The 27,728-nt window shown below is 38.6% G+C and overlaps 1 protein-coding gene across 12 annotated transcripts in view; it reads left to right on the forward strand.

Annotated features, from left to right (window-relative positions):
- The window catches only part of SLIT3 (slit guidance ligand 3), a 512,565-nt gene that overhangs the window by 281,503 nt on the left and 203,334 nt on the right, over positions 1 to 27,728 (forward strand). For all 12 annotated transcript variants that reach the window (XM_080555212.1, XM_080555205.1, XM_080555208.1 and 9 more), the window contains 2 exons: positions 6,854 to 6,925; positions 26,795 to 26,866. In XM_080555212.1, the coding sequence (XP_080411338.1) occupies positions 6,854 to 6,925; positions 26,795 to 26,866 (144 nt within the window). The remainder of the gene's footprint in view (positions 1 to 6,853; positions 6,926 to 26,794; positions 26,867 to 27,728) is intronic.

A 27,728-nucleotide genomic window follows, 5' to 3' on the forward strand; every position in this document is an offset into this window, starting at 1 on the left:
ACAATGAATAAAACAAAGATGTAAGTAAGTGGAAACCTTCCAATAATATAAAAACTACTACAGTAAATAACTTTCATATTCTCTAACACCCATTTTATCTTCCTCATTTCTTCCACTTTTCCCCTTTGGGGCGATGGCAGAGGAGAACAACAGATGGTTATCAGTCAAGAGTAACTAGGGAAACCGCAAAACCTGCCCCAATTGCTATGGAGACAGCCATTTATGTGCTTGGTATGCACTATTTGTTACATCAGCAACCAGAAATAGGGTTTTTTGTTTTAATTGTTCTAAAGCTCCTGATATTGAAAGGAAATCTTAGTTCTGTGTGTATTTATACTTGCGGCAAGAGGCAGGACTCAACCTGTTCATTTATTACCTCAATTTTACATTAATATCATCTCTGTTTTTTTGACAGCAACATTTTGAATTGAGTTAAATAATTAAACTTAGACCAAGTGCTTCATACTTTCAAACAGTCTGCAGAGTAAATGTTTATAAGGAATTCCCCTCCCCGATATTCCTCCCTCCTTATTTAACAGCCTGGCAACATGGCTCTGGGTATGACCGAAGACTGGGAACATGACTGTGCCCAATTATTTCATGCAGACGAGTTGTTTTTGCCCAATGCTTCCACCACAGCTTTTGGTAAAACCACATCTCTCTTTTTTCTTTTTTTTTACTTTCTTTTCTTTTTTTTTTTTTTAATGGAATTTTGGAACACTTATTAAAATCCCAGAGGGAGATTTCAGCTGGATCACTGCAACTCTGTCATCTGTGTTTCACACCACCAATTTACTCCACTTGGGAATTATTTTAACATTGAATTTAATGTATCAATTCCTCAAATTTTATAATACAAGAAAGCTTTTATAAAATGTTTTTAGTAATGCTTCAGTAAAGAGTACAAATTGTAAATGGAAAACACATTAAAAGCTACTTTGAAATAACTTTATATTATTTCAGTTTAATTGAATTTAGTATTAGTACAGAGTACCATCTATTACCACTTACAGTGCATTCATTATCGACTTAAGGATAAGTTCTTTAGCTTGGTTTGTGAGAAATTCTACGGAGATGTATCAAGTGGCTTTTTTATTATTATTTTTATTTTTAACATTTTCAAAGATATGTAAGGAATGGCTTGGAGACGGGATAATAAATGTTGTAGAGTGCCCTTCTAATTCTTACAATTTATTGAACAGCCTCTTTAATACTAGGGTACAAATATTATGGGACAGTGATTGCACAGACCCAGCAGTTTTTATTGGAAAAAAAAATGGAAAATGTTTAAGGAAAATGTTATTTCCAAAGGAAATTGAGGTTTCTTTGGATACTTAATTAAAAAAAAACATTTTCTTCTAACTACAGTTCAATAAGTATTTACCTTCTTTTGTACTGGCTATTGAAAAATCATCTGTTTTAAATATTTTTTAAGGCAATGCATTTAACACGGACACTTAAATATGCAGTAGAAGATTTTGTTAACCGGGAAACGCTCAGTCTCAGATCTATAACAGTAGTAATCTCTGAGCTGTAACAGTGGAACTGTCTTAAATACGCAAGTAGTCGATGAGCACTTATGTTAAACGTCTAAAATATGAGAAATCTGACAAGTATTTATCATACTACCTGTTAAGGCAGGCTTTTATTTAAATATTTAACTAGATTGTGAACAAAATATATAAAGAAGTTATACTAATTAAACTAGTATCACTGTGTAATTAAAAACTAGCTTAACATTTGATCTCTGCAGTGGCCTCAGTATTGTTTGTGACTGAAAGCAAGAAAAACAAGAACACAACCCTCTCTGAAGCAAAGTACAAACCACTGATCATAAAGCTCGGTGTTGTGAAGTGCTCACTGTTCGATACTTGGAGGACGTCTTCATGTATCTGTGTGTGGCAAATTGCAGAAAAGGCAGTGTAAGCTCTTACATATGGCATCAGGTTACTTAGTGTTATATGAATAACGATTGCCTGTAATATATAAATATAGGTTTCTAAACAGTTGCTAACTTTTAATGTTAGTAACAGATAATTTCAGGTTTGGAAATTCTCATTCTGAATGAATTCAATTCATTCATTATAATATTTTATAACAGTTTTGGTTTTAATCTTAAGTCCAGTATCATGATAAAAGTTACATTAGTTTTATTATTGATTTTTCTCTCTCAAATGTAATTGAAAACAGAAGTATCGTGAAAAAAAAAAAAAATCCAAATCATTTTATTTAAAGGCTTATTTGAAATGGCAAACCCATATCAACATTTTAAAATCTTATTCCTTCCAAATGTTCTTTGAAATTTAACTCTCCAGTATGATAGATAACATAGAAATCTAAAAGGATAAGCCAGAGTTATAGTCTGTCAGAGAGAACTGTCTTTTAAACAGTTAACGTAGTGTCTTGACTAAGCCATAGAATTTCTTGTGATGTAAATCGGTTACGATGCAGCATTAGTTTTCATTTCATAGAAAGGTGATGTCTCCATTTTTAGCTTTATTTTTTTTTCTTTATAACATAAATTTTAAAGACAGATGATGATCTGTTGCATGCAATTTAGTCACATAATCTTCATGTTTTTAATAAAAACTGAGACTGGCAATGGAGTCACGGGGTCATACATATGGCATTATGTATTATAACTCTATCATATAAAAGATGCCTTTTTCTCCAAACAGTTTGGTACATTCTAACATTATTTGCAAGCATTTGTCACACTTCACCTGAATCCCATATACCCACTAAATATTTTCCTTGCTCATGTGTTTTGCTCTGCTCTCCGAGGTTTCCTGGTGTTGCTCTTTGTAGCTGTTAGCATTGTCTACTTGCTAATTGCCTGTCACGGAGATCTCGGATCCCTGGAGCCTCCTGGGTGAGGTCAGAGGAGGTAATTCAATCACGCGTGTGCTGCTGGCTTTCCCAGGCAGGGATCTCAGCTCACTGACGTTGGAGCAAGAGCCCTTTTGACAACGTCACTGAGCCCAAGTCTGGTGCTTTGTGTCTAACACACGAGGGATTCAGCATTGAAATCCAAACACGTGCTGTCACCCAAATAAAAGCCAGTGTCCATCTAACATGGCAAAAACTTTGAAATTCAAAGTTTGGCGGCATTTTCTTGTTCACACCTTTCTTATAGCTCTTATAATATGTCATTCCTACTCTGTGGCTATCACACAGCTCCATCTTTGCAGTTTCATTCATTGTAGAAGCCTCTTCGAACTTTTTCAGCATGGGAACATGTGTTTTCTTCAGAGGCAATTGAATCATTTGATAGTTATAGATAAAGCCTGAGATCAGTGCTTTATTCTTGCAAAAGGCAGGAGCAAGCAGAGGAATAAAAGGTGACTTTGTCCATTGCAAAATTGTGTCTAAAATCTGAGCGAGTGTCATCTTAACTTTTTTTTTTTTCTTTTTAACAATTGCATTACACCATTAAATGCATAACAGATTGTAATGTTGAGGAGAAAAAGATCTTTTAGAAAAAGGATGAACACCGAGAAATAGAGGTGATGTTTAAATCTGAATAAATGCTTCTGTTGGCTGAGGCCAGTTTTGAAATCAACCTGAGACCAGAGTAGCTGACCCGATCTCAGGTAATGGTGCTCATGGGATGTGGATGCCCCGTGCAGAAAGCATCAAGGAAAAGAAACCGGAGAAGTGTAACATGTTCTTCAAGGAAATGTACATGCTAGCTGTTCTTGAATACCGATTTTTTAATTTTTCTAAAGTTGCATTTTTACACTCCCTGCATGTGATTAGTGTTACTCAGATAAGATGTTCTCCGAGGGGTGGTGGGCATGTCTGTTCTGTATTGAAGAGCTGCACGCAGAGCATGTCTGCTTTGAGTATATGGTCTGTCTGCTAGCCCACGTCATGGGCTTTTTATTTTGTCTTCACAGATACAAAAGGATCTGTTCAACACCTATCTATGGCTTTCTGTAAGGCTGTACCTGAAATTTCCCAAAACTTTAAACTAATACATTGTCTTGCAAGGAAGACATTGTTTAGACTTTGAATTCTCAAATCCCCAGTCTCTGCTTAACCACTCACTGGGCTGCTATGTGAATGCGAAGAAATAGAATTTCCATTTTTGCACATAGAGAAATAACGGGGAGGTGAAGGGTCTTAAACACTGTCATGCTTAATTTTAAGATAGCTAATAGTTGCGTTCCTTTTGGGAAGAAATTCTCATGCTTAGAGTTAAACACAGATGTGAATGTCCGGGCGTGATAGATATCAGGAGACAGAAGCTGTCTGCTATCAAGAAGTGCTAAGCATGTGGAGGCCTCCAAGAGACTGTGCAGATTTAGTTTATGGGGCACACAGAATTAGACTGCGTTGAATGTAAAGTGACGTCTCTAATGAATATTTTCCAAATTTACTGAACATCCTAAGTGCATGTCTTCTGTCGTGTCTAGAGGTTTCCCTTACAGTGGTCCTGTGCATTAATCACATGGGCTAAACTTCATTGTTAGTGTTAACATGACGGGACCTATAGAAATGTGATTAAGATTGTCATTATGCTTTTTCAACAAAAATCAATCTATGAGAGTAGCATTTTTTTAAAGAAAGCAACACACCACATATGAAGCTTTTTAATAGAAGGCTTTGTGACTAGCATGCTGGGTTTATTTGCTTGCTTTAGTGTATCTGGCAGAAAAATCAATATTACAGTGTAACTCAGATAAAAATAGGCAATATATAGTACTTCCCATAGAAGAAAAGAGAGAGGTGGTTCTCAAGTTGCTCCTGCTTTCTCTTCATCTTGCTAGTACGTGCCAACTTTATGCTTAATAAAGCCAACTGAAGTGTAAAGTACTTAGTCATGCAACCAGCATTATATTTAACTCATTTGAAGCTTATTCCTGAATCCACCATCTTTTCCATTTGAGCAACAAATTTTTAACAACCCACACAATTAAACATTGATCGCATAAAAAGTCACTCTACAGCCACTTTGCTTTCCAGCAGTCAAAATTATATAGATAGTAGCATCTTTGCAGGGTGGTGGGAGAGGCAGAGAGGACATAAAGAAATAAGTGTTTATATAGTTGTATAGATACATATATACGATACACATGAGCTGTCATGCTACAAATTATCCCTTTGGGGAATTTTAAATTCTGGTATTGGTCAGTGTAGGCAACATTGCTGAAAGCTTTGCTAAATTCAGCATGTTCTCTGAAGTTATGAGAGCTATGAGAAACCTTAGCTGCCTTTATGCTTGCTAAGCTTTTTAGTAGACCTTGTAGTCTGTATGGTATTTCATGTACTTAAAATGATAAAGAAAATGATGTTCATTGACGGCAGACCAAGGATAACTTTCCTACAGTCTTCAGACACAACCATATCCTATATACTCAGTGTTAGTGGATTAAATTCAGTCTGTATAGGGATGTGTAAAGGTTGTATCCAACATGGCTATTTTTAAACCTTTGGATTGCCTTGTGCTTTTTACCCCAAAAGAGATTTCTGTTTGTTTTCATTGTTTTGTAATTATACTGTAGTGCTCTGCCTGTGCTTTGCTGTTGTGCAGCAAGAAAGTTGTTGTGACGAATGTTTATTTAGTCCAAAGTTAAGGTACAGCAAATTGGAAGAAGTTGGCAAAACTATGGAAATATATTATGTATGCGTGTAATATATTTGCTACCTGCATATGTATAGTTATTATTTTGTAACAGCAACTAGAAACTGCAGTGCAATCTCTGTATCTTTGTTCATGATACTTTACACAAACAGGACAAATGATCCCAGCCTCACCAATCTGAAGTTTATACTAAGCAAATCACAGATACAGAATTAGGAGCTTGCATTACATATATATGTATATTTTTATTTATTTATTTTTAATTTATTTTATGAAATGCAGACATTGTGCTTACACATGAGTAGGTACATAACTGTATTTCTTTAAGTGTAAAATTTAAGGGATCAGATGTTAAAAAATGTAATCACTGAATTTTAAATTACAACTTACAATTTTAATTTTCTAAGCAAGAAAGGCAGATGTAGCTGTGCTGCTTAATCCACGTATATTGTAAAATGTATTTAAATTGTGCGTACGTAGGGAAACAAATGAGAGAACTCCACGTTCCAAATATTAAATTACACATTTTGAAGCAGAATAGTGTTTTAAGTATATGTGCGTATAATGCTTCCTGTCGCTGGGCTGCTCTCCCTGATGGAGTTAGACAGACCCTGCATTTAGTCAGAAATCTTTCAATAGAATGGGCTACCAGATGGGACCAGTAACAATGCAGAGAGGCATCGAACCACCACAGACATTTGGTGCTTAGAATAATAAAAAGACTATAAAATTAGATTAGTTGAGTCTAATTTGGAATTGGTATATTCCCTATGCACTCTCACAGCTCTCAGGCAGATAAAGCCTGGAGATTTAGTACTGTCAGGACAGAGGACTCCAACTTCCAGTAAAAGAAGAAAAGGCATTCTGGGAGGTCACGGAGGGCAGCACAGTGACCTCCAATGATTTACAGGCCTTTAGCTTAATGAAATTGTTTCAGTGACATGACGGTAAAAGCTCATAATGGATTGGATGCCCTAATGTAATGAAATTACTCCCTTCTGCCTTTAAAAAAAAAAAAAAAAAAAGGCGCAATTAATATTTACTGAGACCTGACAGGCTTCAGTGTGCGGTAGCGTGCAGCGCTGTCAGCCAGCAGTGCCAGAGCCGGAGCAGCGTGGCAGGCTGAGCAGCCCTGCGCCGGGGCGGCGAGCAGCCGCTGCGAGGAGGTGGAGGGACCCCTCGGGGCTGGGGAAGCCCCCCACCCGGTTCTCCAAGGCAGCTCTGCCCCCACCGGCCAGCCTTCATCCTCTCCCTTCCTTTCTGCAGGCAACTGGACAACAACCAGATCAGCTGCATCGAAGATGGAGCCTTCCGAGCCCTGCGCGACCTGGAGATCCTGTGAGTTGACTTGGCGCTTTGCTGGGGCGGCGGGGGGTGCCTCTCCCCGGGCTGCGGTGCCAGGGGGGATCCAGGGGCTTAATCCGCTGCCCTCCCACCGGTGGGATAGGTAGCGGAGTGAAATGTCACGCTAATTAAACCACAGTAGATGACTTGTCTGTTACCGCTCCCGAGGAGCGGGGAAATCGCTGCTCTTGCTGCTGCATGGAGCAGATGGGGTTCGGCAGTATGCAAAGTGCGTGCGATGTGCACTCTGCAGCCAACACCAGCCCAGGTCTGCGTAATGTTGGGTAGCAGACGGGTAACAGGTTCGGAGGGAGTAATGTTATGAGGTATCTGACAACTGACCTAGACAAAAAGCTGTTTAAAAGGTGTTTGGTATGTAAGAGGGAGGAGAGACGGGGGCTTGGCAGGATTGTTCAGTGCAGTCATTGGCTTTTGGGGAGGATCCTGCTCCGAGGGCTGAAATAACACCACGTTGTACTCTTCCAGTGCCACAAACTTTACACATTGGCTGTTAAAGCTGCAGCACAGTTGATTAAAAAAAAAAAAAAAAAAGACAGTGGAATCTGACTAACCGAGAAAAACTGCTTTAGATATAGAGCACTGCTGTTGTAATGTAAAATCCAATATTACCCAGAACTCAGTATCAGAGCAGATAATTTCCTTATTACTAACAGGTACTTGTTCACATAAAGAGACCTCTTCTGGGACATAGTTTGACCATATGAACTGATATAAAGCTTTTCCTGTTACCTGAAAGTTAATACTGCAGAGCTGCAAGCATTAATACATCTGAAAGCACTCAGTCCTATGCCAGAAAGGAATGGTGGCAGTGGGTACAGGGGACTGGAACACTCCTGAATTCAGACTCTTCACATCTGGAGTGAAGTTAATGCTGGTGCAGCACTGAAATGGCCTACACTTAAATACAGTAGGGAAGGCCCGCTCAGACTGCTGACAAGGTTGCCCTCAAGTTCAGTGGTATGAAACAGCAAATGGTAGGTGGTTAAAGGCTGCACCTGCCTCGTGCAGCCCTGGCAGCTGCAGATTCATCAGACTCAATGCATCGCCTTTGGCATCTGAGAACGGGCGATACAACAGGCTTTAGGAATGGCAATGTGCCATAAACCAAAGTTGTGTTTTTTTTAATATGCATGTGATAATACTGTGAAGTCTTCCCCAAGGGCTGTAGCCACCTTGGACTGATGCTCAAAGGATTTTTGCCATCGGCGGCAGCAGAAGCAAGTTCAGTTTGCTGAGAGACCTAGGAGTGGTGTCTGTGCCTGTCTGTCTGTCGTAATCATCCGAGACAGCCGTGGTCCCTCTCCCTCCCAAGCTGGGTCGTTGTTATTGATCATATACTGTGTGTTGCTCACATTGAGCTAACAGAGGTATCTGAAGAGTTTCTTACATGGGAGCTTACATTATCGAGTATTGTTTGAATTCTATATTAACAGTCTTTTCAAGGAAAAGCAGTGAGTTGCCACTATAATGTTTTACTTGTCTGTGTGGTGAAAGAGTCCACTGTGTGGTGGAAAAAAAGGAAGAAAGGAGAAAAAAAAAAAAAACCTATATGTTCTCTGCAGTGGGAGAATCAGTCCTCCACTACACTCCACTCCACTGACACTAGACTGTGCTATAACTTCTGCTACAGTAGACTGGACATAAATGGAATCTTTTTTTTTTTTTTTTTTTGTAACATACCAAGTTCTGCAGGCTCTGAAAAAGCTGCTGAAAATGCATTCCTTTTCCCCAGGATGTTGAATTAATTTAGTGGTTAATTCTACACCAGCTATTTGTGGGTGGGAGAAAAGTAAGATTTCTTTCCACTGTATAAAGTACATCATATTCAATTCTTTAATGCATTTTTAATTTTCATCGCAGACATACTGCTACAAGACAGATCAATCCTAATTCTAAAAAATTAGAAAATAGGATTTATAATATCTATTTCTAAAGTTAGTTTTCTCTCAGTCACGAAATTTGAGTTGTATACTTCAAAATTCATTTGATTTTTTTTTCTTTAAAGAAAGTTTTAGCATTTAAATATCTAACAAAATACATTTGCTTAATGCTTCATGGTATATCATATCTTCAGTTATAAAACAGTCATAAATGTAAAAAACAAAAAAAAAAAAGAAAAAAGGGAAAAGAAAAAAGTTAAATCAATTTTAACCATCAAAGAATATTATCAAGTGAAACCAAAGGACTTCAAGATAACATTTAAGAGCAGAGTTTGCCACTGTATATATTTTATGCAAATATATTTATATATTTTAACTCATAATGCAATATGTAGAAAATATTTAATGATTCTGAAAAAAAAAAGTAATTATCTGTTTGAACAGCTTGCAAAGGTACCAAATTATTTACTTCTTTAACTTACTGAAATCTTGTGACCTTTTTGATATCAAACATTTACATTTCTGCATCTTTTCTCTACCTACCCATATGTCTACAGAATTCTAAATTTCTGTAGATTACTTGGGGCAGAGACAAAATGCTTAGTGGTACCCAGAAATTAAATTAACACTTAACCGTAAAAACATTTTGGTTTCTGGATTGCATTCTTCATTCAACTTGAATTCATCAAAAAATATGACTGTAAGGAGTTTGGTGATTTGGTAGATGTACGAATGGAAAGAAATTGTGCAATTGTCCTCCAAATCACAGAGCACTCCATGGTCCGTGTTTTTTATTTCTGCTTGTCAAGCAAGCTGTCTTCATTTACTGCTTTTATTTTCTTTTTAAAAGTGATAAGTTTCTATCCCAACAAACAGCACTGAGGCAGAGATGAAAACATTACTGAAATTCATTACTAATGTCAGTCCTTTAAACAGCGCACTGAGCTGCTAACTTCATATGGAGCTTGGGTCAGATCCCGGCACTGACTGTGGCTCCCAGTACCAGCAGTCTTTTGATCACGTCTCTGTGTATGAGCTTCAGTGTTTCAGGGGCCCCAAAAGGTGCCCCTGATCCTGTGATCTGACATCTGTAGACCATAATACAGATGCACAGTGCCGCTGGTAACTGCGAGTTTGGATTAAAAAGCTGTGAAAATGTTGCGAACTCAGTGCTTTGGTGCCTTCTGTTGATTGTCTTTGCCCCTGCAGCAAGGTGAAGATAATGTCTGAGAAATGACGCACAACTGACAGCTTACTTAAGCATTGTTTCTTTGTAGCTTTGGATTGAGGCTGCTTTTGTTCATTTTTGCATCAGACTTTCTGTACTGCTTCCCCTAAAGATTTGTTTCTGTTGACAAGGTAGGGGGGTTGACATCCCTCCTTTCTCCCTTTTTGTAAGATGGTAAAACATACTTCCTTGGGTTTGTTCTTGCATTCCAAGAGATAGGAAGGTGTGTGCAACCGCTAATACAGCAATAACATATGGCAGTGTCATGTATTTTTAAAGGAGTAATGCAAGTTATTAATTAACTTATGACCTGTTGGAATAGCAATGTGCACAAAAGTTGAAGAAAATTGGTGAGAAACTTTCACTAACTGTTGTTTTTAGTAGAAGGTTTTCTGCTCTGTTTAATTTTTAGTTGTGTCCTCTGGCAATACCTGGCAATAACAGTGTTATTGAGAAATATTTATTACTGTAGCTGTAAGCGAGTTACGATTGTTTACCAAAAAAAAGAAAAAACCTTCAAAATAATTGTCCACTATTCCCTATGGGGTGTGGCAATAAGACATACCCTTTATAGATTACAAATGTGTTACACCATAGCTTCATATCCAAATGTTCAACCATACAATGCATAGGAGATAAAACTATTTCAGAGCTCAGAATTTTACCTTCAGTCTCATTGGATATATAAATAAAAGGAATTAATTTCAAGATGATTCGAAAAGCCCAGTCAAACTGGATAAACCATTATGATTGAGCAAATGATCATGCTGCTGTCGTTAGTCTGTAAGTGCTGAACAATACCTCATTCTTAGGATCCATTTCTCAGCAAGATACAGAACCCAATGTAGCAAAAAAAAAAACTTTTTAATTATTTATTTATTTCTAATGGAATAGGTTGGAAGCTGTGTGGTGACATGGTAGTAGTGCCATGTGGACAGGATAGAAAGAATTATGAGTCATTGTTGGCAACTGAAGCATTTTCCTTGTTTTAGATTGTAAAAGCTGCTTTTCCTCCTACTTTGAGATGATAGCTAATAGAGACAGAAGCTTGAACATGTTTTATTCATTGCATTTTTTTCTGGGGAAAAAAAAAAATAATCCTACACCAAAAGATATTATCGAATCAAGAGCTAATATGAAGAGGATTGTTGATATAATTTTATTAAAGAAGGTAAATGTGTTCTTACTTTACAGATCTCGTATTGAATAACTTAGGGTTTTGCTTGTTGTTAATTGTGTTAGTTGTAGGTCTTACACATCTCACAGCCTTAAAAAATCCTTTTTCCTGAGCTTCACCTGCTTTTTGATATGAATGAGCACTGACTGCCATTAAGAGTCTAGCAACAAAATATGCATGCAGGAATCCACCATTCAACTCTGAGCACTCTAGTGTGAAAAATTGTGATAATTCATGCACAAGTAATACTGAAGAAGTACAAGCACAGTCACCCAAATATCCACGACAGTTTGAAACCATAACTTTAATTCCAAATGAGCCCTAAATATTTTATCTTCAAAAAAAAAAAGGTAAGAATAAATGAAAACACTCCACCCACCCTTCCATCTCTGAAATCTTAACATAAAAATAATAGTTGAACCTAGAAACTGCAATTGCTATATCAGCATTTGAGTATATCCTTTTTTCCACAAAGTGCTTCTGTCTTGCTTGTTGAATGCCTCTGCGATAAATGCCCAGGAGCACGCAGTGCTACGTGCTGTTTTCTTTCAAACTCTGATTCAGCACCGAGTTGGGTTGCGCGGGACACATCCGATCTGCCGTCCAGACTGGTGGTCTGCATCCCCCAGTTCTTCTGTATGTTGGGTAAAGCATCCGTTCCTAGCAAGTATTTTACAAATGCACTACGGTTACTCATGCTTTCATTTTTCAATCCCATGCATTCCTGTTACAAAGGATTGAGTTTCATAAGAAATTTAGTAATATTTGAAATTTCACATAGAGTTGCTATGGATGCATGAGCTTATAATACACCGCTTTTTTGTCCTAACAAACTTTTAAGAACTTTTATGAAAATTGTTATTTTCTGTTACAGCCAGGATTTAATTGTTTCCTGTGGTTGTCATCTGTACGCCGAACATCCACTTATATGATCAGTTTTGCTTATTTGCAAAATGCTATTCTGGGCATGTCTTCACTAGATAGAAGATTTTTATTTGCCTTCCCAACCTGGAGAGTCAGGGAGCTAAAGTCATGACATAATTCTAAATATATGAGATGTCATTGCTTAATGAAAGCCTGAAAATGCCACACAAATGTGATTTCCTCCTCTATTTTGCTGGAAATTATGATAGGTTGAAGCAATCAGGATCAAATCTGAACTCCGTAAATTCCTATAACTGATACCAAAATACCTAAATACAATAACGAAAATGAGATTTCTACTAAAAAAGTTGTGCATAGCTGCTTTACATATTAATACTTGAGTACATTAAAATTGGAATGATTAGCCTTTTTTTTTTAAACTTGAGGATATATGTTATTTTAAATGTATGTAAATTAATAAAAATTAATTAAAAATCTTTAGTTGTTTGATCAGTCAGCATGTGCATAGTGTGTGTGTGTGATAAAAACAAAACTGGAGTAGTTACTGGCAGTGTATGAGTAATTGAATTGTCTACCCATTAGTTGAAATCCCCAAAACACGGAACAGAGCTTGGATTTCCTAAGATTATCCCCATTTTCTGTGCACAGGTTGTATCGCAGAAAGTCAGGTTATGTCAGAGGAAGAACAAGTCAGTTTGGCAATTGAGAAAGGGTGCACCCCGAGCATAGAGGTATCAGTGGACAAATGATAATTTTCTTTTTTTCTTTACTCCATTCCTCACTCAACTGTCCAGTAGTTTACATCCTTCCCATTTTTCCTGGTTCCTGTATCATTGTCGATCTTTAAGGGAATGAGAAATGCTCCTGAATACTGCTGTTACTCTTTTAAGTTTTCTGTTATATAAATCAGTTGGCGATGAGATTAACTACAGAAAGGCTTTTTTCTGGAGAACTTTTTAGAGAGCTACTGCACCCCAATGGACCCTGGTGAAATGAGATAAATAGTTAGCATGAATAGACAGAGGAAAGATGGGGTACTCACACAGTTGCTTGATAAGAAATGTTTTTATTTGCTGATATATTTCCGTGGGAGATGTGGCATCACTGCTCAAGATATGGAAATGAAATCTGAGATAACCTCTGTTCTACAACTTATTACAAAACGTGAGGTTGGAAGTACAGCATGGTGAAAGGAACACTATCCAGATGGCACCATGGTGACAGGCTTTATATCAAAGACCAGCTGAGATAAAATAAGAGCAGGCAATTGAGGCCCTCTGAAAATCAGTGATGCCTGTTACAGATGTAATGTAACTCTCTCTTTATGGGGGGGAATATATTTGCATAAATTCATTGATCAGTGATTTTTCTAATCCTGCAGTGTTCCAGACATGTCCCAGCAAATTGATGAACATTTCTATCAGTCCTCAGTGTGGGTGCCATATTATATTATATATTGAGAAAATGTCTTTTTCTCTCCTGGAACATATGCAGTATTTGAATGCTGTGCTCATTTTCCTTTCCTGCTCCCATTAGGTTGGAGGTTTTTTTTTTTTTTCCTTTAAGAATAGCCTGGAGCCTTGCAGGCTGCAGAACTTATCAAGATAAGAGCAGCGCCAGGTTAGAATTATTAGTTTCATGAATCACTGACCAATGTGCTTTTTGAGAAAGCCCAGGTTTACAGCTCGCATAGTGTAAGTCCTTTACTGGTGCTGCAATCACTGCGCTGAGAGACTCCGAAGTCAAAAATCCCTGAGACACAGGGATTTCTGGCAAACCTTTTTTCCATGGTATTAATTGTTTCATTTGTATGCTCTGCTCATCTTGTGACCTGCCCTACCTCCCCTTTGACTAATATAGTTTCTTCGTCAGTAATATAGAAGATGTAGAACAAGCATTTTGCCTGTTGAAAGTCAAATGAATGTGAATGACTTGATCCTGGGGACACTCAGCTGTATATTTAATGCAGACATACAGCTGAACACCTTATCCAAAAGCTAAGCTGAAGGCTGAGATGGGAATAAAGCTCCTTGCAGATGAAGTTGAGCTGATGATGGAGTTATGAGGGGAAGTAATACGTTCAAAGTAGATGAGTAGTCACTTTATGCCATGATTCACAATTCGCTGTTTGTGTGACTCCCCAGACAAGCTGGATGTAATCCCACTGGCATTAATAAGGTCTTTTTTGGTTGGGAGAGGAGGCTGCATGCCCATGTGGCCAAGGCTTTGGTGTTATCAACACCCAATACACCAGGATGTCCTCAGCCCTTCTGTGACACCAAGTCCAAAGCTGGCAGTGAATGCAGCAACTGCTGCTGACTCTGGGGTCAATCACCACAATGCCAATTTAAAACAAAAATTCAAAGCATATAAAGATTGTCGCTTTTTCTCTGCATGCAGTTTAAGGTATTGTTTGTGGTCTATAGGCGTATCAATAGTCTGCCTTTTTCAGAGGCTGCATTCGCTTCTCCGTTGTGCTGGTAGAACAACAGAGAGGCTCGGAGCTGTAGTCAATCCTTACAGAAGAGAGAGCTCAAACGCCTGGTTTCTTTGGAAATAGAGGTTACAATTGCCATGAGAGCTCTGTGTACAAGAAGTGTTGGTGTGCCACAATCAGATATTTAACCTTGTGTGTCAGATATTTAACCTTGATCTGTAGTTGCTGGGATCAGGGTACTATTATTAGTATTTTCCAACATTTTTAGCTTGGACAATAATATTGTATCTGTGATAAATTTGAAATCAAAACAGTATGATGTAGATATTTGGCTTGAAAATGAAGTAGATAATTACATTTATACGTAAGCAAATGCATACGTAGAAGCTTCTTATCTAAAATCCAATAGTGTATTTTTTCTGCTATTCACAAGGTTATGCATAAAATACAAGAACATATTTTGGGTGCCTAACATAGACATGTTAAAAGAACATATGTTTTAATTAGACCTTTATGTTATGATGAAATACATGAAAAATAATTATGAAGAGTTTAAAAAGAAAGGTATATGATTAACGTAAATTACCCTTTCTTTACATAGCATATCCAGTTCTGTTTAACAAACAAGAAAATTTAAGAGCTGCATTAAGCATAGAAATGTGAAATGATTTTAAAGTAATTTGAAGTCAAATAATCACAATTTCTATGTTAATTTTGTTATCATAAGTGAAGCGATTTCATGTTAACTGGTCTGATGCTTTTAAAGCTGAATTGTATTTCTTGAGTTTCTGTTTTGGGGTGAATAGGCTGAAGGCTTTGTTTCAGTATGCACGGATGATGGCTGGCCATGCTGTGGTCATCTGCAGATCCTTAGTAGCAAGATATTTTAAAACGTTGTATGTTTGGTTATCCCGAAACCTTTGTTGTAATATAGCATGTTGCTCTTGAGTATGTTAGAGATATCACAGAAAACAGCTTGAAAGAGCATCAAATGAAGTGGGCAAATAAAGCCACTGAAAGAAATAAAGAACACTACTGCCAGTAATTTTTAAAAAATTGCACATATACCTCGTCTTCATGGTGCTAGCGGGTGGGAGATATCTGTGGCTTGCAAATGCCAGACAGGCTGAGATGGGGATTTGCTTGAGGGTAAAACAAGAGAACGTTGTGGAAGACAGGTTGATGGCCGCGACGAAGGGATATAAGAGCATGCACTGAACAAGGTCTTTGTTCACCAGATTGGTAATTTAGATTTGTTTTCGCCTCTTTTGCCATTAGAATCTTAGATTGTGTGTGTCACCAAGAGTGCTTTTTTGGTGGTGGTCTAGGGAAAAAGGAGGGTGGGAAGGCAGATCTTGTTTGTGGCTTTCAGCTTTGGACTTGGCTACTGCGATCGATAAATTGCCGCATTGCAGCATCTCTGCGACGACGCCTGAAGGCCGTTGAGAAGCCCCCGTTGGTGCAAGAGGAGGCTGTAGGCTGGGCGGGCTCTGGGAGGGGGTAGTCCGCTCCGCACACCCGAGCTTCTGACTGGCTCCTTGGGCAATTTCAGCGATGTCTTAAAAGGGTTGGGTCCATTTCATCTGCGAGACACCCTGTCTTCCCGTCCACGGCTAGGGCGTTAGAAAGCAGGTGAGGTGCTTCAGCTAATACTTAGGCTGAAGCAGTTAGGACAGACCATCCGCAATGGCAGTTATTTTATTTGCTAGGGGTACAGATATTACAGGTGAACAGTCAAATATGGAGAACAATTGACTCCTTTTATGTAGCTGTTTCTTGCGCTTGTAGAATATTCCTGAACAAATTGTGAGCACTTCAAATTTTTCTTCGTATATATTTTATCTGGCGTGTTTTCACTCTGGACTGAACACAAATGAAACACTGTGAGTATTTGATATTCAAATGGTTATGATTTTTTAGCTTTATTGCATACGCATGCATGAATATAAGTAGGTATCGCTGCTTCTCATGGGCAGGTGGTGTTTGGGAGAAAACTAAAAATGGGAAAGGCAGGTGTTTTTAAACATATTGACTATTTTCCTGTGCGATCCACGCAAGCGCTGCCTAATGTATTACTAAAAGAAAACTTGATGTTTAATTCCTGATGGAAAGCAGATCCCTTTCCAGCTTCAGCAAGAAACACATAATTGCCCTTGTCTAGGAACTATGTGTTGGCTTTATTTTTTTCAAAATATTTCTTTTTTCTATAAAAGGTAATTTTTCCTGAAAAATGCTCATACATGCCGGTCTAAGTTCACAGAATGTGTATATCACACGTTCCCTATCATTCATGCGGATTTATATTAGACTGTGCATTAATCTTAACTTAGAACATGTATGAATTGCAAGTAGGGGCATTACGTATTGTTAGGATCTAAAATTATTTTGCAAATATTTGTCTGCATCTCTTGTGTTTTGGGGAGGGGTTTTTGGTAACAGAAGTGCAACTTCCCTCTTTACAAGGTTTGCTTCTTTTCTTCTTCTGTCTGCTGTCCAAAGTGGAGATTGCCTTTACAGATCCTTACTGTGCCATGCCCTTTGCCATGTTACCAGTGCTATTAAAAATCTCCTCCTGCTGCACTCCCAGTGGGAATCCCAATGGTATTGGGAACTGAGGGGCAGCCAAGGTGCTGGGCTTCTGAAATTAAGGGGGCTGCTCTGGCAAGGGGAATGATGGGTGTAATTTTGCCTGCAGGACCTGTTAGGTTTGCCATTGGAGGGAAACAGAAACAAGGGGTTCTGGCAGCCCACGCTCCACATATTCCAGTCGCCTGCTTTCTAAAAGGCTTTTGTAAAGCCTTTTGCACTGACACCCAGACAGTGGCTAAACTGCTGCCGTTTCTGATTATTGTTATGTGTCTGCCTCCCCAGCAGCTGCCATGCTGCACACCTGAGTTTGCCAGCTCGTCCCTCCTTTGGTCCTAGTGGTCACCATGGGACTTGCAGGAATCCGCAGTCCTGCAGGCTGTGTCGCATTGCGGCAGTCGATGAACTGACACCAGGCTGGCACAGGGTGAGTGCCACTTCATCCAATGTTGTAACATAGCCCCTTTCAATGAATATAGAAGTCCCTTTTTATTTTGTTATTCTTATTTTTTGTCATTTTCTCTGCGTCTGAAAAGACAGCCAACTTAGGTGCATCACTTGGAATGTGTTTTCGGGTCTGGGTATGTCATAAAGCATGAAAATGATATGTTAATGATAGTAGTTCATAAGTTCTTTATTTAATTTCAGTTAAAACACAGTTTTGAAGAATGATACTGTTCCCTTCCAATTCAAATTTAATAAGTTTATTTAGAATTTATTTTGGTGGAGGTCCTGAAAGGAAACCACAGCACTCAGCTGGCTCAATGCTGAAACCTTTTACCTTGGTCTTGGAAATCTGCATCATGAAAGGCACTTCATCCTGAGCAAATGGCAGAAGTTGCTTGCTCCTTTCAAATTATAGGGTTGAACAGTGTTAGTTTGAATTAGACTATGTCTACAAGGCTGCTCTAGCATCAGAAAGGACTAAACAGAAGAAACTGTTCAGGCAGGAAGCTACAAAATCCATTTTATTTTGCTAAAGTGCTGATGCATCAAATTCTGCTTTGTTGATTCTTTTTCATCCTTTCCATAAATACACTCCAGTGGGCTTTCAAACCTCTGTATGCATAGAAAACCCAATCCAGTTTCCATCGATTTTGACACAGAATCTATGAACTATAGTATCTGAGAAGCAGCCAGTTGTGTAGCAGTGAGATCCATATTTACTAAAAGAGATCTCTATATAACCCAAAAAAGTGTATCTATTTAACAAATGAATTATATTAAAGACGTATTTCTAATATTATTTTAAGTATACTAATTCACCAAACAAGGGACTTTCAAATGAATCTGCAAATTCTCAGTTGTAAAATTGAGTTGAAATTGAACACAATTATATTTTTGATCCCTCTGCCTCCATTGAAAATCTGTGCCTAAACAAGCAGACTGCAGGAACTATATTCACTGCCTGTTAAAATCAGCAGCAGTATTTGCACTGACTTCAGTGGTCACTGATCTCAGTATTATAATAGTTGTACTTGTTTCCCATGGTTCTAGGCAGTAACATCAGTTGTGGAAACCAAAACCACCCTGATGCTGTAGAACATTTACTCAGTGTTTGCATAAATATTTTTTTATTCTCTGAGTCCAAATACTTATAAAAAAAAATGTAGATGTAATTGGGGCTTAGAGCCACAGCAGTCATTCCCAATATGGTGTAGCAAAAAATGTGTAGGCTTTGGGCAAACACTTGAGAAAATGTTTTTGGTTTGAAAATAAGTAAAGGCAGTACTTCTTATGCCATTTTTGACTTTAGAAAAACAGCCCATTGGAGTATCCTTAATTTTAAAATAAAACAGTTGCAGAGGAATTTTGACCCATGTTCTTTTGATTTTGTCTTGATGTTTTTGTAACTAAATTTCCATTCAGACCCTACTGAATATGTATTTTCTGCCTAGAATTATAAGATCTTGTAAAAGATTGAAAAGCTGATTGAAATTTCTTTGAAAAGCTTTTTTAACCCTCACCAGGCATGGAAATTAGATGGAAACAGAAGATTCAACTGGTATCTGCATTTTGTACAGCTAATAGAGGTGATTTGATTATTTGGGAAAATGGATATGTCCTATTTATAGAAAGAGAGACCTCATTAAGGGGAAGTGGGAAGACGTCTCATGTAAGACCATGTGAGTGACAGTTCTTGACTTGACACCTAGCAAAGTCCACAATCAAATGAACAGTGTACAGTTATCCTCTATATAACCTTTGTTATATTTCACTTTAACTTATTGTGGTTTAGCTCAGCTTATTTTACCTTATTCTATTCTATTATTGTGTTTTCTACTTTATCTTGTTTTAGCACATTTTATTAATTTGCTTGTTGGTGTAAGCGAGTAAATTCCAGCATAATGATGTGTGCACATGCAACACAAATGCAGAACTTAAAATAATATGAGAGAGGTTTCAGCATTAGTGACCAGACATCAGTTACGAGAATCCTCAATTTTGCTCCCAGTTGTATTTGTACAGCAATAGGATCTTTAATTGTACAGACCCAGATGATTTGTTTCTCGCTTCTTTTATCCATTCACACTGATTCCTGGTCCCAGGCTCCTTACCCAGACAGTTTGCCCACCAGTTGTTCAGCTGCAGCCCTGTCTTTCCTTCTCCTCTGCTCGTAACCGTGGTTCCTGACATTGCCAGTCCCAGAGACTCCAGCCAAGGCACAGCCAAGTCTCTGGGGAGGACAGAGGGAGGTTCATTGCTTGGGGTGCAACAGGATTTTTTTTAAAAAAAAAGGAAAGAAAAAGAACTTCCTATTACAACAACCCAATTGCCCCAAAGCCTGATGTGTTTAGAAGTAATATCATTCCTTCAAGGGAAAAAAACAAAACGATATGCCTCAAACATCTGGCCTTTATAATAAGCTCAAATAGCTAAAATCTGAAAGTTAAATGCAAATTAAAATCAGTCATAGAATGGGAAGAATCAGGGAGTTGTAGCAGTAAATGTTTCTGGCTGTTTTGTCTGTAATTCCGTAGTAAGCTTATTTATTTTATTTTTTCATACGTTTCTAAAAAGAACATTTTATTTTCTCTGTATCCTCGAGACTCGTCAGATGTCTGACATCAGCTTCCCAGGCTAATGATGCTAGAGCCTCTCATGTTGCGGTGATGAAAACATTTGTGAGCATATCAGCAAAGACTAATACTAGAACAGAAACCACAAATTGGCAACTAGTTATTTTTATTTATTTCTGTGGATCTTACATGTCACCTGGAGACTATTTAGAAGATTATTTGCCTGGGATAACATTGTGTTTAAAAATAACACTTGCATAGCACCAACTCGTTTCAGAGCTGGGTACAAATATTGAGACAAAATCCCAGCTGTTATTGCTTTTGCTGCTAATTTGAGGTGTCAGATCAGAGCTCTACTGCTGTATGTCAGTGAATAAGGCCCCTTGTGAGATCATTATGTTTTCTAACAGTTGAGAGTAATGGATTCATCAGTGCAGCATCAGTTGCTTTCATTACATGCCCGCACGGTAGTTGTGGGCTTTAATTTAAACAGGCCGTGGGGAGATCAGAGGATTGAGTAAAAGAGGGACTCAGGACTCACCAGAATTCAGAGATCTGGTCAGGTTTTGCACCTTGCCTAAAAAGAGCAAATCGTGGATGCCTTGAAAGTCAAGGGTGAGGACAACTGCTCAGTGCTGAGGGATCGAGTGAGTGCCAAAGCCGTTTTGCTTTTTCATCAGAGGCCATACGAAGTAGTAAATATTTAATTTAATGCAAATTCTCTCCGACCTGTGTGAAAAATAGCACTTTACAGCTGTTGAAAATACAGCTCCTTCCTCTCTACAATCTCTAAGTTAAGTATAAACATTAATCAAGTCTTGGTTTTATTACTAAAAATAGCTTTAGAATCAGTCTTTGGAACTGGTACGCTGCCCATGCTGTTAGTCATATTAGGTGGTGCTTCAGGGCTGGAAGGGGTCTACAGTTGTCATCTCCTGTCCCACCCCTGGCGGGAGCACCTAGCGCCATGCTGGTCCAGCTCTCAACCCACCCCCCCCCCACCCCAAGGCTCTGGGCTCTGAGAAGTTGTCCTTTTGTCACAGCCAGGCTGCTGGGCTCCCTTCTAGCTCCACTGGCCATCTGGGGTGAGCTGCTCAGAGGGGATTTTTGCATCAATTCACCCACTTTCAAACAGAAGTAACATTCTCAAGAAAACTATTTACATGAGAGGTTTAATTATGCTTGGAGATGCCTTGGTTAAGTCCTAATAAATTTTCCAGTCTCATTTACTGAATGTATAGTTGCACTGGGGATAGGAAACAGGGAAACCATGGCAGTTAGGGGAGAAGCAGTAATCGGAGATTATAACAGCAATTCACTCTAGGGAATGTTACCAGCCTGCAGATACACCATTTGTAGCTATCCATTGCATGCACATAGATAATAATCTTGCATTATGCCCAATTACATGGTGTTATGGACACACAACACACGGATTACATATACAGCCAATGAGCATACTGTGATAAAGCAGCGGTGTAATTGAAGGAGACAGAAGGAAATGTTAGACTTGTTAGCGCTACCGGCGCTGCAGGGCCTGAGATGGCTGTTCCCAAGCAGCCGCGCTGCTTCGCTTCTCTGCTGCACGCTAAGGCCGCGCATTTCAAAGTCTCACTTTCAAAATACGGGTTTATCACACCATGAGGGAACTCAGCACCTTGTTCTTTCTGCAGCGTGTTGAGAGAATTTTGAGCAGGAGAAAAAAAAAAAAAAGACATAAACGTTGTTAACTTAGAGTGAAGTCCAAAGACACACTGAAGTATGTGCTGCCAAATGAAATGTTTGCAGGATTCCTGCTATTAAATGATGTATTTTAGAAGCCTCTAAAGAATCTCCAGTTTCTAAGGGTAGAAGACACTCAAAACCAAAAATATATCTGGCTCTTTTTCAGATCTCTTGCCTTTTACTTACCAGTAGTTGACGGTATATAGCACAATGTTAAACTTGTTTGTATGCTTATTTTTTTGTGTACATTCAGATTTTCTTTCTCTGATGGGTATGAATGTGTGTGGGTCTCAATATTTGTGGCTGAAAATTTTGCAAATGCTGCAAAATGTGACACAAAAAAAGCCTGGTGCATATCAAAAACCTGCATGGCCAGCACAGCAGACCTCTGGTAATGGTGGAAGATGCCTATTAAGGCTTGGACGAAAGTGTTAATCAGAAATTTAATCTACCATATAATTTCTCAATTTAATTAGCTGTTTGTGCTAATCAGCTGCAGAAATGGAATGTGAAATAAATTCAGTCCCTGTTACAGTCAAAAAATATAGGATGTCTTTAGCTGTGCCCTAAAACGACAGGTTTTCCCCATCTCTTTTAACCTGAATCCATTCAGACTGTAAACAAGAATCATCACTGTAGGTATTGTACTGATGTACAGCCCATGAAGTATGTCCATTACAAATATGTCTTCTACTTAGGAAAATGGATATTCATATAGTGGTTTTACCTTTTGCCCGTGATAAAATTTATTTATTTATTTATTTTAGTTTGGGATGTAGTAGGTATTTTTACTGTCGTCAGTGTTATGTACTTAACAAAAACAAACAACCCTCCTACGTGTTTTCCCACATGAAATGTGACTGGAAAACGTTAAGACAGTTGCTAACTTACATTGTACTTACCGAAGTACTAATTGAAGAAATCAAATAGTTAATATTTCAGATAATTCTGTTATGTTGTTTAACTTTTTTCTGACATCATTGCCAGAAGATCCTTTTCTAGTGTTTAACTGGAACAGAGCGGGTAGATGTATTGTAATGAAAGTATTATTATTCCAGATGAATAAGTCAGAAGTCATTCTGATATTCATTATATGCTCTTAATTATATCACTAATTTAATTCCAAGTAAGAGAAACAAAATCTCCATGTACTCTGTAATTTAAAGAATTGAGAGTGTTTAACTATTGATCTGACAGCTTCTTTGAATTACTCCAAGGAACATGAAGGGATGCTTACACTTCCTGAACTTTTTAAATATAGTACTCGTATAATTAGTGGGATTCAAAATTTAGATCCATTCCTTTTTTTTTCCCCAAAGTATCTTCCATAAAAACTGTGTGATTTCTTCTAGTATTAGGATTACATTTTTTTCTCTAATGTAGACCTGAACACCTGTATTTCTGTTCAAGAGTGTGAAGGAGTAAAAACTAATGCATAAATATTATTTAAAAGCAAAAAATAATAATAATAATAAACCATACACGAGAGTGATTTCTGCAGGTTAATGATTTTAATTTAATTACATTTAGTGTAGAATTAACAACTCTGTCAGTGAACTGCAGTGGTGAATTTGGAGCAAGGCAGAAGAGAACAAATGCAACTGTATGCAGTTAAATTTGCACAATAACTTTGAGGAAGGAGGCAAATAATTGTTTCCAAGTTATGGCAGGATTGCAGAGTGAACATTTTTTCCTTTACAAAAATCTGATAAGTCGGGGCTATAAATCAGCATTTTTCTTCAAATGGAAGAATGAGGCACCATGCGTGCTTCTAGCCAGTTTGGGCTACTGGCAGAGAAGTAGAGCAGTTCCTCTGGGGTTGTAAATTGAAGTCAGTAGGACCGTGACAGTTCATACTGGTGGAGGATGTACCACCTCGAAGGTTGCTGATCCCACGTTATGCTTCTTCCAAGTAGTCCTTTGAGGATCCTTAGGACTGCTGCAGTCTGCTTCTGCTTAGCTTGCAAGATCTTACAAGGATCATGGCCCAAGGTGGGAAGTTTGCTGGCATAAATAATATTGTCTATAACCTCGATTTCCTGATTCAACATTTTGGATGTGAATAGTTTACAGGGAGAGGACTTCTAAATGTAGTGCTTTTTCAAGGGCCAGGGCTCTGGAAGAGTTGGAAGGCGTAAGGCTGGGGAGAACTCAGCAGCAGACAAGTTTCTCCCATACGACATTGAAGGAGTCCGGAGATTCTGCAAGTTTTCTGTTTCTCACAGCTTCCTGATGTTTGTACATCTTTTTCAATGGATTTGAATCGTAGAGGGATAGAAAGGAGAACAGGGCATTGCAGCTGCCAGGGAGTGACTGGAGCAGAATTTATTCTTACTTTCACATGTTAAAAATGCTATTGTGTTTTGTGCCTTCCCCCGTCAGGACTCATACCCTTAAAAATCATTGCTGGGATTGCTTCATGTGCGTAACAGAAAGCTTTGCAAAGTGCTTCTAGGGCGGTCCTCTACCTGAAATGTCACTATTCAAAAACTAAAGAGCTCTCCCTGCACTGGAGCTGTGCATGTTGCACACAGAGCATCAGGGTTAAATTGCTTCAGCTACAACCGGGCTGTATGCAGGCAGCTCACTGCCAATTAGTGCCCTTTGCAGCATTTGGCCTTCTTTGTCCAGAAATAATTGCTGTTATCATAGATGTTTTATTGCCTTAATTATGGTTAACATTTAAATATCAATGAAATAATATATTACTAAGTCACCTGTGTCATAGTTACCTGTTAGAGTTATCCCTGAAATTTTTGTTTAAGTAATATATTAATTCAGCTTGGACATAGGATTCTTAGAAGGAGGGTTATTTATTTGTTAATGAATTACAGGAAGCTTTTGTTTGCTGGGAGCAAAAGCTAAGCTGCCATCATCTCATATTTTGCAAGTAGAAATACTGTGTGATTAGAATAACATTTTGTCTATTAAACAGAAATATTTTAAGAAATGTAAAAATATTTTTAATTCATCAAAACACAGTAAAGGCTGACCTTTCCACATACAGATGAAGAAGTGCACTGGAGGACAGGGATATGTTCTCTACCCTCAGCGCAGAGGGAAGCTTGCTGCCGTATCCTGTTCTGCCTGAATCCAACCTGCACCCTTCTGAAATTAATAGAAAGTCTCCTTTGAATTCCTTTGGCTTCCATTGAATCCTGTAGTGCTCTGTGTGACCTATTCAGACATCAGCTATATGTATGTGATTTAATTTTTGTGAGCTGACTTTACACACAGCTGCTGTTTATCAGTGTACCTAAAATCTTCTGACCAGGTGCATAGCTCCTATTTATGTAGCAGGTAACTGAGGCAGGGGGTGAATTACATTGGTATGTTTGCAGAAAAAAATACTGGTGCAATTAGAAAATCGATTTGTGAGTCCCATTTGAACTTCCAGACATGCATGCATGTGATACAAATATCAAATAAATATACCTACTGAGCTGTGGGTGTGTTGATGTGTACAGAAACGTGCCCTTATAAGAGGTTTTGTTCACTTTTTAAAATTCTGTTGTACATGGTTGTTTTGGCTGACTGTTGACAGAAGACTTTGGTCTTGCATCATTAAGGTAATCAGGTAGTAGCAAAGGTAGTATGATATAATCTAATTTAACTTTAATCCGCTACTGTTGTAGATGATGGTTTTGCCAAGTGATTTTTAGGCAGAACTGTAAAATGTTTTGAGATTCGTAGATGACCAGAAAGGCTAGTTACCTTCTGTAAAACATTTCAAGTGTTTTCGACTAAATGTCCTTTGAAAATGTGTAACATCGAAACTAAAGAGTTCAGGGAAGGGTAATGTGCCTTCAGCAGATACTTTCTTCACCTCATACACAGACACGGAAAGACTGTCTTCTACCAGCGTGGTCCTGTAGAGTGCTGTGCCTCTTCTGTAAAGCAGGGTTTGCTCAGTGCAGCAGTGCTATGGGCGCCACATATTTTAAATAGGCAGCTGCAGTCAGCAGCAGGAGTGCCATGCCAGGACAGGGAGGGAGTCCACCATCAGCCCGATCAGTTCTCATGACAAATTGGGCTACTGTATTTACAGATTTGGAGCACTCTGAGCATGGCAATTACGCCCTGTTGGAGTGCTTTCCATTTCCTGTGCCATCTTGATCAACTTTATAGCTCCTAATTTGCTAGAGAGTCATTGATATAATTAGGAGCTACATAAATGGGAGCAGCACACACAGCTGATGATAATCTAGTCAGTTCATTTTTCATAAGAAGCATTAAGAGGAGGGGGGGCTGTTCCTACCAGCAGCTGAGATCACTTTTTTTTTAAGCTCTTTCTCCTTAAGTTCTGCTTTGATAGAGTAGCAGAAATCCTTACATGCCTGGGTCATGACATACTTTATTATGGTCCATCCCACTACCCAGACATTTTTTTCATAAGGAAACCAAAGAAATAGAATCCATCCGTCTGTGTGTTTTCAAAAAGTCTGTTTGAGCTGGCTGTGTTAACAAGCCTGTGGGAGTCAACAGCTCTCATCTGGAGTCAGAGAGTACTTTGAGTCCAAAGCTTTCATTTTGTAGTATACAAGTCTGATGTTTCTCCACTCAAGTTGCACCACGTTTTCAAGCAAAGTGGCAGCTTAACCAATAAGTCTGGATCTTTTTTCATAGTGGGTAAAAATTCATTTCTCGCGCTCCTTGGTAGTTGGACATGGTAAACAGTAACTCTCCTCTGTTTTTATGCAGCTATTTGTTATTTGCCCTGAAAATATCTTTCCTGACATGTCACAAATTGTCTTAGATACTGGTCAGCATGTGTTACTGCTGGCAGCCTGGCAGATTTATTATAAGAGTTGAAGCAGCTTGTTTCTGTAAATGGTGTTGGTGAAGAAATGTAAATAATTGATTGCTGTTATTCTTTTCTCTCTCTTTTTTTTTTTTTCTAACAGTACTCTCAACAATAACAACATCACCCGCATTCCTGTTACCAGTTTCAATCATATGCCAAAGATCAGGACTCTGTGAGTATTATCTTTGAATATCGTAATAATGGGGGTATGCCAACTCTTCGAATTTTTGTCATCTTGTGATAATCTTATTTCAGTCCTTTCTAGATTTGAGCAATTCAGTGTACTTTTGAGGAGCAAGTTCGCTGAACAAACCTGACCCTGTGAGAGCTGGGGTAGGCCGGGCAGGCTGGGCCATCCCAAGGGGACGCCTCAGTGGGGCAGCCCCAACCACCTCAGGGACAGGGCCGGGCTGAGGCTAGGCCAGGCCAGGCCATCACCCTGTGGCTGGGCACAAGCTCAAACCAGGCCCATGGCTGGGCAGGGTGGGCTGAGGCAAGGGCCCTGGTGCAGCCCCAGGCTGGCCAAAATGGGGCCCTAGGCTGTGGCATGGCTGGGGAGGGCATGAGAGGATCCCCAGTGTGGCCAGGCAGGGCCTTGTGGGCCTCTTAATGCCCTCAGGGCCTTGACGGCAAGTTCGCCAATCTACTCAGGGTTAAGTAAGATTTGTTTTTTATCAGTATTTTGAATTCACCGGGAAGTGAAACTGGATTTTTTTTTTTCTTTTCCCAAGGGAAAATCTGTAGTGTAAAAATGTGTTCCAAGCTGGAACATCATCAAAACTGTGAAAACTGATCAGATGGATCAAATTGCTTAATTGTGTTAATATCCTGTGTTTAAATCCTATTTCTTCTTTTCAAATTTAAATAGTAATTTCTGAAACAAGAAAATTTTTGAAAGAACTTGAAAAAAGTTTCTTTTCAGGTGCATTCTGAAACAAAATCTCACTGTTTCTGATACTTTTTTTTGTTTTTAATAAAAACTTCTCTTATATCAAATCAATTTTTCTACAGCTGGACATCATTCCATTGGAAAA

Source organism: Anser brachyrhynchus (genome assembly GCF_964034855.1).
Source record: "Anser brachyrhynchus genome assembly, chromosome: 14".
NCBI classification, from domain to species: domain Eukaryota; kingdom Metazoa; phylum Chordata; class Aves; order Anseriformes; family Anatidae; genus Anser; species Anser brachyrhynchus.